The sequence below is a fragment of the Phalangium opilio genome, unplaced genomic scaffold, assembly GCF_054372755.1.
Source record: "Phalangium opilio isolate 3A_F unplaced genomic scaffold, DU_Popi_V2 ptg000017l_1, whole genome shotgun sequence".
Lineage (NCBI taxonomy): Eukaryota > Metazoa > Arthropoda > Arachnida > Opiliones > Phalangiidae > Phalangium > Phalangium opilio.
In genome coordinates, this window is record NW_028324151.1 from 4,087,120 (window position 1) to 4,098,145 (window position 11,026).

Sequence of the window (11,026 nt, forward strand, 5' to 3'; positions counted from 1 at the left end):
AATCTATTAACTCCGCACAAACACAAAATTAAAGGAATGTCAGTTTAATTTAACTTATTATTTTCATCTTCACGCTATTTTAAATTTTACAAAAATAACAAACACCTCTCCACCCTCAAATAATTTTTCTAGATTATATTTAACAGCTCCATAGTTAGTTTTAAATTTTGAACAAAAACCAGCAGCAGCTTAAGTGCATCCTAGTTTTTTAAAAGTTTATTTCTAAAGAGCGTATTTTTCAAAATCCGGGTTTTTGAGTTTTGAGGTGAATTTTATTTTTTATTTAATTTTTACCTATCTATATGCCTATGTATACGTGTTTTTATTTCCTTTTAAAACTTATTTTTTTTACTCGAACACTGCGCTTCTGTTGTTATTAGGTTTTTCCAGTTTTTAATGTTTGAACAGGCCTTCAAAAAATTCGGGAAAAATATCTAAAATACAGATTACCGTCGTCGTCGTCAAGGTATCCTTGTGAAATATCAAATTATTCGAAAGCAAATTTGATTTTCTTTTGTATTCTCGAAAGACACGAGGAAAATGTCATTAAATTTTAATAATGATTTTTTCAATAATGGCACGTGCCCAAGAGGGAAAATATTGTTGCGAAAAACAAAAAAAAAATAACGATATTGAATTTTTTTTTTTTTTTTGCTTTTCCGAATAATTTGTTTGTTTTCGTCTAAACAATAGAACTAGTAGTGTAGGTATTTTAATTTAGGATAATTTATTTCTAATTTATTACATTCTTGTTTCAATTTTAAATTAAGTCTTGCGTAAAGTGTTCATAATTTTTATTTTTAATTAATACAATTTTAGAATTATTTATCTCAAATTCACAATTATGTATCGCGAACTTATAATTATTTATCGCGAATTTGCAATTATTTATCGCGAATTTGCAATTATTTATCGCGAATTTGCAATTATTTATCGCGAATTTGCAATTATTTATCGCGATTTTGTACAATTTTGAAAGCGCAATATCGTTGTATTATGGATACTAATTACACTTAGTTCAAGGCCTAAAATTATCTTGAATAACTCTGTCTTCAGAAAAAATAATTCTTCACCCAAATTTTCGTAACCCAGAATCTTTGCCATATATCACCTGGGAACATTAGTGAGTGAGACAGGAGAGAGAGAGGCCTCTAGTACAGTTTATAATCTCAGGAGTCACAGACCCTTGACGTTCAAATTACGTCAAAAAATAGCGCTTTAGTTCTGTTTTGTTTATTAGCTCGAATTTGAAATTATAATTAGGCACACAGGGTGGGCTCCGAACGAAGCGTGCGCTCACGCTCGACTCCATTGAAAAAGCCAAACAGAGTTCATAGATATTTAGAGATAATTCGTCGCTCGCAAAGACTTATTTAATCAATTATTTCCTGGTTTCTTTTATGATTCTTAGCAGCAGCCGAATCTACAGCAACGCCAACCACGACGGCCCAAAAAAACGGGCAGCCTTCCCCCGCAGTGCCAAGACCTATTGACCTCGAGTCATCAACGTCAGGAGTTTCCCAATCAGTGGAAAACATCCAACGTGATGAACTCGCCGTCCGCCATTTTGACGAGAACGCCGCCAAAGGTCAGCGGGGGAAGGTTGAGAGCTTCCCAATCCCTGACCATCAGCAGCAGCAACAATACGAAGACTTAAGAAATGGCGGCAAATGTAATGACGTAATCACTACTACAACTACTACTACTACAAAACCCAAAGATGATAATAACCAAGGTCAAACTAAACGGACGGAAGTGTCCAAGCAGGGGCACGTTGAAGAACGAGTGCTGAAGCTTTCGGTAATTACATCATCTTAATACGTCATAAGTAATGATAGGCTTAGTTATAATGCCCTTAGAAATTCTTGTTAAGCCTAATTAATCTTTAGTTACAAAACACGAGTTTTAGGCATCATAAATTATATCAAAAAAACCACCCAATTACGTAAAATTTTACATAAATAACAGTGTAATTAAGAAAACTTTACGGTTGGGGGTTCTTCAGTCTAGCACTTTCTACGTCAATGTCGACGAAAATCAGTCATCGGACTCTACGGCGAAAACGGAAGAGACAAGCCAACCGGAACCGGCCACCGAGGAAGTTAGTAACCCTAGAAGTTCACCAACATTGCCTGGATTGTCAAGCGAAACGGAACCAGAAAATCGCCTCGCGAATCAGCAACGGACGAATAACCCTGAAACTGAGGTCAAAGAGGTCAATGGCGCCGCCGCTGCCGCGTCCGTGTCCGATAAAGAGAGCGAAATGTACGCCGAAATTAATCTTCCCGATATCGAAGTCACCCAAGTTGATATTTACGACGATGCTCGATCGGGTGAACCAATCTATGAAGAACTACCGGATAACGTGGCCGTTGAAGAAAAGAAACATAAATGTAAGATTTCTCTTTATATAAACAACTTCATAACATCAGACGTGGGTTGTAGCAATGTAACGCGATCCACTGACCTTCAGTCCTTTCTGAAGGACATGATGACCCTCGAACTTGATACTTATTCATTGGTTCTAATAAAAACATTCTGTTTCTTACAGCTCTTAGTGACTTCATTATGTCCAACGATTTCTCGCCTTGCGATGGTCAACCCAGGTCATTCTTCGAAGGGGCATCAAGGGCCGAGATTCTGCACTACTTGGAGGACGCTAAGGAACGTGGTATCATCTTATCAGAAGATTTTATAACGGAAATTAACGAAATGGAAGAAGAAGCCAAAAGGGAACGTGATGAGAATAACCGTAACAATAGGATAAGCACCCTGAGTCATTCCAGTACCGGAAGTAGCGCCAATAGTGGTAACGACGATGATATTGACGACGAAGACTTGGAGGATAGTGGACATCATAATGGAGAGACTTCCGAATTCATTCTTAAGCCCTTTACTGGTATAGTGACCAATGGTGTAGTTATCGACCATGTCAACAAAGAACAAGACGCGATATCTGAGAAAGACAACCATCAGGTAGTGACCAACGGTCATTCGGCTTCCTCGGCGGAAGTTGAACGGGCCGATAGTGGTGTCGGGACAGAAACCTCTAAGCCTAGCGTCCGGTTAAGACGCTTCGTGGCCAAGAAACCTCCCGGGGCCGATGGTCAAGACGGAGCCCCCGAAGACGAACTTTTATGCGCGGATTGTGATCAACCCGTGGAACCAGTCGAAGATGAACTCTCCGGACAGTTGTTTTGTCCATTGGTCTGTAAGAAGTGCGACCGAAGAAGGGCCGAAAGGAAAGAGATCATCTCGGAGATTGTTGAGACTGAGTTGAAATACGGACGTGATTTGAGAATAATTAAAGAGGTTAGTATTAATGTTTTGATGGTTAAGTGTTAGCCTAAACGTTTTATAACCTAACGTCCCGTTTAGGAATTTCAACGTCCCATGGAAGTGGCTGGTCTCTTGACCAAGGAGCATTTAAAGGCGATCTTCCTCAATCTGGACGAACTGGTCAGGGTGAATGGACAGTTCGCCGAAAAGCTCCACGATGCCACAGATATCGCCACTGAACAAGGGGACGAAGTGAGTCTGAGTCATTCTCATAAAATTCATAAATCAAAATAACTTGACGGACGGAGTAGGCCTATAACGTCAAATATTGAAAATAGGATGTTGTATGGTACCAAACACGTTTTCTAAAACAACTTTCCGCAAAATATTTCTTTTCTCGTATCAGGATTACACCACCGTCAATATTGGCAAACTCTTTCTCGAATCAACGACGATGTTACACGCGTTCGAAACCTATTGCGTCAGACAGGTAAGAGATGATACTTCATTTTTACGCCTACGTTTTTATGAAAGAGAATAACGCTTAAAGATTAATTAATCATCGCTAGAAATAGCCGCGATTTTGTCTCGAAGTAGTTTAACCCGAAGTTATTAAACGTCACGTATTTTCCTTACAATTAAAGCGGCAATTGCCTAGGCCTTTGAATACTTTGTCTTCATCTGATTCTGTTGAAATTGTATTACGTTAGAATCTACAGGGTTCATACAAACCTGGTAAACTCAGGGAAATCGGTTTTCTAAAAGTTGATGAACCCTGATCTAGCTTAAACCTATGTACTTTTACTTGAACGAAGTTTAACTTTGTGTTAATCAAATTTCCATCGAAATTGAGTTACCTTACTGGCTTTTCACCATGCAGGATGTTCATTAATTATTTTCGCGCCATTTTTATAACTAATTTATGATGAAGTTGGGAGGAAAGTGTTAAAAGGGTTAAAATTTAGTTTTGTTTTACGTGGTGGTTCAGGCCTCGGCTTCGCTTCTGTTAACTAACTTGGAGAAAGAGAAGGAACTATTGCGGATCTTCCTACGCGTTTCCCAAATGGAGAACACTTTACTTCGACGCATGAACTTGCCGGCCTTTTTGATGGTCCCGGTTCAAAGGGTCACAAAGTACCCCTTACTATTATCTCGTCTGCATAAAGTCACTCCTTATCATCACCAAGACAGAGAAGCCCTGCGTGAGGCCCAGCAGAAAATCGAACTTCATCTCGAACACATAAATCAGGTAAATGTCTTTTCTGGTATGTTGCTTTTTTACCGAACAACGCCTTTAAAGGTGATAGTTTATAACTTAAACTTTGAACTTAAAAATTAGTTCTTGGAAGGCTTATAAAGAAAGGCGTCTCTAAAAATGGTTTTTAAATTGTTGAGCTGTTAGTTTTACAAATACTGTAGTTTCACAAACGTTATATAAGCAATTTTGTTAAGATTTAGCGAAACTTGACTTACTGCAAGCCATTATTATTCTTTATGCAAATTTTGATCCCCTACTCAAATCCTAAACAATCTGAAAAAATTGGTCGAGTTCTCGAGTTATAATTGAGCTATTAGCTCACCGGCGATTTCGTTTACTTTCAAAATTTATCTAATTAATATTAATTATACTAATTAATTAAGCAAATTTTCAACTCCGGAAAGCATTAAGAATACATTCAAATCGGGCAAGGTCAAATTGCGATATCCACTTTCTAACAAGCCCAATTTTCCGCGTCTATTTCCATATATATTTTGAAATTAATTTAAATTAGTCATTATGCAAATTTATCCCTCTTCCCCTTATTATTATGTCTCCAATCCGATACGAAATCACTAGTCCCTATCTGATTGGTTCCTCATCACGTAGCTATATCTTCGTCAAATAACACATCCAAGATATTACTTACATCAATCATCCCCATTATAAATTCAAAATCACATACCCTTATACCTAATACGTTTTAAAATGATTCAATCGAGTTTCTATTGAATAAATTAATCTTTCTAACAACCGTACGAGGAAAACACGTCTAGGGCAACGACGCATTCGTTTATACTTCCTTCAAAGAAATTCTATCACATGACTGACTGAACATAAGGGTTACCTTATATCTTACCTATAATGATAATCAAAAAGATAAAAAAAAAATAAAATCATCTCTGAGGCGTTCGAGTAGGACTACTGGACTAGGCATCTTTTGGCAGGTATTTTTAGTCTGCCAAGAAATTGACGGAACAGAATTATTGGAATGACTCAAGCGCGTCATCCGGATGGGGGAAACATTTGTAATGGAACGCATTGGGGTTTAGTTTTTGCTTTGGCATTCGAAAGATACATTTCCATAAAATCGTCAGCTCAAACCAACATCGGTTGCGTTAGGTGTATATTATTGCAGAGTTAAACGACCCGCGCTTGAACGTTTTTATTTAAATAAGCAAATATGACAAGGAGTAACGGTACGAACATTTTGTGTACTGTCGATTTTAACAGCTGGAAGAACAAACTGAAGGTATTTCTATCGTTTAATACTAATTGATAGTTAAATTGTATTCATTTTTAAGCTCTTAGTGTTCTATTATTAATCTTGAATTTTTGCCGTCCGGGTCACAGTTTGTAGTGTTTTATGGATGACCCCTTAATTAAATTATAAATCATTGTCTGTTCAGTTTCTTTGGTTCCCTAGCTGCATCTCTAATGAAATCAGAATTACAACACTGCAACTCGAAAAATTTTAATTGCTCCCCTTTTTTAAATTAACTTAAAGAAAAAAGAAATATTGAGAACTTGTTAAAATTCCTTTCAGGAGTCGAAAACGGGTTAATTACTTTAGTCTCCTTGAAAGTTAAACGTTCGTCGCAACCACCATCACCACCACCATCCATAAGTCACTAGAAAAATATTAAAATCAAAAGACCCTCCAGTCTCTCTCCAACAGTAGAAGAAAAACTAGTTTCTGTCAAATTTAATCGCATTCTTGAAGAAATATTTAAATTATTATTTTTTTTTAAAAAAAAGTAACTAGTTAGGTTATTTATAGAGAAGATATTTATCTATGATTGCTGGTACAAGGCGATATTTTTCTATAGATAAGAAAATATATTGTTCTATCTTTTTTTTTTAAGAAAAGCATTTGACGATCTTAATGTGTGGTCTATTTTTGTCTCCTTAATCTTATAGCAAACTAAAGGATCGGGAGCCACAAGGATATGGAGGCGGATATCGAACATATCATCCTCTAATCATAGAAGGCTCAGTAACGTCGTTGACGATATCAGCAGTATCAAACTCAGAAAGGTATATAGGCCTATATATATATTGTATCATAAGTTTATAAGATGTGTTTGTTCTAAAAGTATGACACCTACCTATACTTCGTAATACTAACTTGAGACTTACTGTATGAGAGCTAGTTCGAGAACGACGGAAGCGAGAATTGAAGTTATACACTCGGTGGTTAATTAATTTTGCAGGACTAGGTCCTATTTAGTCTGTATTACTAAGCCTTTGACAGCGCCTCACCAGGCAATCATCGCTTTACCTCGAATCTATGACCTACCCCCCTCACTTCATGACAAGCTCCAGTTTCTAAGTTACCAGTGAGAAACTTATAAGGAACATATCTTATAAACTTATGATTGAATCAATTGTTTTAAAGTTATCGCTTGAATCTTCATCTTTAAAAAGCAAAAAAGAACATGAGGACACAATGACCTATTCTTACGTACCTATGATCGTGTATTTTAAGATTGATATGGAATTTTGAGGAGATGAGTGTTTTTTTTGTTTTTTTATGGGAATCCGGTTTTATTTCAAAACTTACGTACTTATTGTTGCGACCCTTGATAAAATGTAGCGATGAACTGCTTGCTATTGCCCGTTGTCCTCCTGACTTAGTACATCGACTTATTTAGGCTAAAAGGCGGCTGTACTGAAAATAAAGTTTATATTCCGGAATTGAGGCTGATAAGGGTCTAAGTAGAGTAAATTTAGATTTGAAATAAAAATTTTTAATCGAGCACTGCTGTTTTAATGAATACCGTTAACAATGTAGGTATTGTTTATTGCAATACCAATTAAGCTATTTAATTAATTTTACGCGTGATTTGTTAATGTCACCAAGTGCTGTTATATTTTATAGGCGTAATTAGAGGGAAATAGATACTCCTATGTATTAGTACTCCTTGTCCGATAAAAGTCAACAAAGTCCTATTATTTATCGCCCATATTATAGATGGCTTTGGAAATCTTGAAATGGAATCGCGACGAAGTCAGGTTCGTTTTAGCCGGTCGTCTACTTTGCGCCACTGTGGTCGGATCTCACCGTAACAGCTTGCAAATGGGCGAAAGTGGTCTCTCCTCACCTTCCTCTCCAGCGGGTGACGGGTCCGGGTCGGGCCCTAACGGCACCCATAACGGTACCAACACTTCGACGGAAGCTCGCCTTCAAGGCAACAAGAAAGTGAAGCCTTTGAAACTGACCCCCTTACACGGTCTACTGGTAACGCTGGGCAAACCCAACGCCAATTACAGACCGGAAACGGCCGACGATGAAGATGGTGTTTTCTTTCCTCGCAATACGGGAATTAGAGACGCTACTCTTTTACTCATCCGGGAAAAGAATGGACGATTAGTGCAGTTTAGGGTATGTTTCGTTTTTTATTTACTCGTAACAGAAGTATATAATACTTCTTTTGGAGAGAAGTGTACCACAAAGCGGGCGGGGTAATTGTAACATGATTCTTCCCAAAAAAAGGGTGGTTAGCCTGGGAAGAATCATGTTACATAACTGAAGTATTAAGAAGATACAGAGTGTCATCCTTCTTCTATTATCCCCTTCTGATTAAAATAGTTTTGACACGCTTTATAGACTGTAAAATGATACAAACACTTCGCTAAAATTGAGCATTATCACTTATACCGTTTCGAATGTCATCAAACTCATTAATGATTTAATGATTATTTTATGATAGGGCCCCTTACACCTGGGAAGCTGCGTCATCAGCTGTTGGGAAGGCGAGAAAGATTCATTCGAGATTCAAGAGTTTCACACTAAAGAAGCTTACGTCTTTAAGGTAAGCCGACAAAGGAATCTCTTTTTCTTTCCAACTTTCTTTATGGCTCTAGTCATTATTTTCACGTAAAAATTCCTAGCATGAATATCTGTCTTTTTTTCTTTTTTTATTTTAAACTTTGTCCTTTTTTATTTTATTATTATTCTACTATAAAAAATTAATTTTCCCACTGAAAAACCAGTTTTAAGTTTTTTATTATAAAAGAGGCCCTAGTGTTTTGACGCTACCCTTTTGCGCTGCTGGGAGATAATTTCAAACACTGCATTATTAGATATTAATTATTGCCTTCTCACTAAATTAGATTATAGTTTATAGCATGAATTGATTATAGGTGTACGGTTTTTCTTCGGATGCATAATTAGGTTTTTGGTGCTTGGATTTTGGTAGTAGGTTGAACTACCTCTGGGGTACGGACGGTAGTGTAAAAATGTTGTTCACGCGGTTTCTAGTGGCATATTTACGTAGTTTTAGCGCATGCTCCGTGGCTTCCATACCCTATGGCATAAACCCACTCAACCACCCGACAGATAGCCGCCATCTTGGTTTGGTTTCGCAACCTAACCCTTTACACCGCACAGAGTGTTTCCTAGTTACTGATTTAACAGTAGACTAGTTGTCATTTGCAACATCCATGGCTTGGCATTTAATGCTAATTTGAGAGAAATTTTTGTAAATGTTAAAAAATGGTCCGCCATTTTGTCACGAATCTTGCAGTGCGAGGATTCGAAAGAAAGTCGAGACTGGTGCCATCAGTTACGCTATCACGCCAAAGATTTGGGCCGATGGAGGCGACGACGAAACGCCCTGGCTAATATAATGATCAATGGCATGGTTAGACATTGATCAACTGATAGTTTTTAATTAACCAATCGAGTGACGCCAGCGCTTATGACGTCAATATCGCGCGCGCGCCGCGTAATTTAAAAACCGAAGCTTTTGTTTTTCTGGAACATTTATCGCGTAATTTTCTCTTTTTTGGATTCATTTTGCGTCGTAATACAAAACGAAACCATGATCTGATTACACAGACACTTAAATAATAACCGTATACATACATATATAATAATTATATCGCGCCAAAATGGTTTTAACAAGCAAAAACCCATTTTTTTTTCTCTAAAAAAAATCTGGGATGAAAATTGTATTTTTCCTATATAATGTTATCTTAGAAATCTTCCAAAAATACTCGAACAAGCCATATATCCCCCTATTTTCTTTTAACTAAGCCTAATTATAATTAATACTTTGATAGGAAACTTAGTAATAATTTGATTTAACCGGGGCCGGTCCCTTTCCAATATTAAATTAAATCCCGATGATGAATTTTCGTTTTTCCCGCCCTTTTTGTGTTTTGTCAGATTGTCACGTTAATTTCCAAGATTTATCAATCTCTTTTCTCTCCTCTGTAGAGAATATAGACCGAGTTAGGCTTAGCTACTAATGAATTTATCTGAAGAATAGATCAAATTAGGCTTAGCTATATTCAAAGTTTCAAACTTCCGGAAATTATAGACCAAGGCTTAGCTCTCACTATTTTTCACCTTGGGAAGATAAGGCTAGGTTAAATATGTAAAATAATAACAAAATTACGAGTTATTTATGTAGCACGATATATCCTAAAAAAACTGATTTAAAATTTAAAAACGAAAAAAAAAAATAAAATTGTACTTTATAATAATAATTTACGAAAAACAAATTAGGGTGTCGGAAATTTTTATGAATTTTTTTTTTAGTTGAATAACGTGTGCGTGTGAAGATACAAAAAATTATTTCGACAGGTTTCTGAACTTTATAATTTAAAAGAAAAAGAAAAGTTAGTTTTACAAAAGAAACCACTAGTCTGTTTGAGTAAATATGTCCTTGTGAATGTTTATTAGCAATTCCTTTTTTTGTGTCTCTAACAAAATATGTATAATTGTTTAAAAAGAAACACTTCCCCACACACATACACACACTGACAGAAAACACGGATTATCTCGTGAAGAAAATACGTAAATGTTTCTGTTCAATATTTTTGACGGGCCCCCATATGAATTGTTGACACTCTAATAATAAAGAAAACCCAAATATTTTAAACCAATATTGTTTGTAATGCACCGTCAGAAGCTACTGGCGCCGTATTTCCTATAGGGCCAGTAATCCCTTCTTGATAAGAATCAACCTGACCCTCCCATAATGTCAAAGAAAAAAAAATCTCAGGTTTTTGCTAAATATAAAATACGGTTCAAGGGCAACTTGGGAGTCTCTCCCTCTAAGCTGGACTTGTAAGTACTTATATAGGGACTTGCACTGACTACACTAGAGCACTTTAAGTGCACTCCGGGCTACTTTTCGTCGCCACTGCGAACAACATTCACCTAGAAAGTAGAAACCCAAAAACTGCCCTAGAATTACTCTATCTTGCTCTAAAAAATTCCACAGAGCGACAGGGCTCCAGTATGACGTAGTAGGGTGTTTTTAACTATTGTTCCACTGAAGAAAAACGTCTCCATCAAGCCTTTCGGAGGGGGGAGTGAAAACTTCCCAACCCTTAGCGTCCAGTGGACATCTCTATACTATAATCTCCATAACCTTCAATTGAGGGGGCGTTCACTCTAAACAAAACACGTCAGTTCAACCACTTGACATTGCCAAATTTATCACATGTATTTTGTGTCAGGTGTAATCCGGGACC

The 11,026-nt window shown here is 36.9% G+C and overlaps 1 protein-coding gene across 2 annotated transcripts in view; it reads left to right on the plus strand.

The window, feature by feature from the left end:
* RhoGEF64C (Rho guanine nucleotide exchange factor at 64C) overlaps window positions 1-10,432 on the plus strand; it is a 52,469-nt gene extending 42,037 nt beyond the window's left edge. The window contains exons 5-14 of one of the 2 annotated variants that reach the window (XM_089866418.1): window positions 1,412-1,800; window positions 2,006-2,393; window positions 2,552-3,312; window positions 3,379-3,531; window positions 3,686-3,769; window positions 4,268-4,528; window positions 6,458-6,574; window positions 7,512-7,922; window positions 8,251-8,352; window positions 9,067-10,432. In XM_089866418.1, coding sequence (XP_089722544.1) covers window positions 1,412-1,800; window positions 2,006-2,393; window positions 2,552-3,312; window positions 3,379-3,531; window positions 3,686-3,769; window positions 4,268-4,528; window positions 6,458-6,574; window positions 7,512-7,922; window positions 8,251-8,352; window positions 9,067-9,195 — 2,795 coding nt within the window. In that variant the 3' untranslated portion in view covers window positions 9,196-10,432. The remainder of the gene's footprint in view (window positions 1-1,411; window positions 1,801-2,005; window positions 2,394-2,551; window positions 3,313-3,378; window positions 3,532-3,685; window positions 3,770-4,267; window positions 4,529-6,457; window positions 6,575-7,511; window positions 7,923-8,250; window positions 8,353-9,066) is intronic. The other variant, XM_089866419.1, reaches the window with a different exon arrangement.
* The last annotated feature ends 594 nt before the right edge of the window (window positions 10,433-11,026 follow it).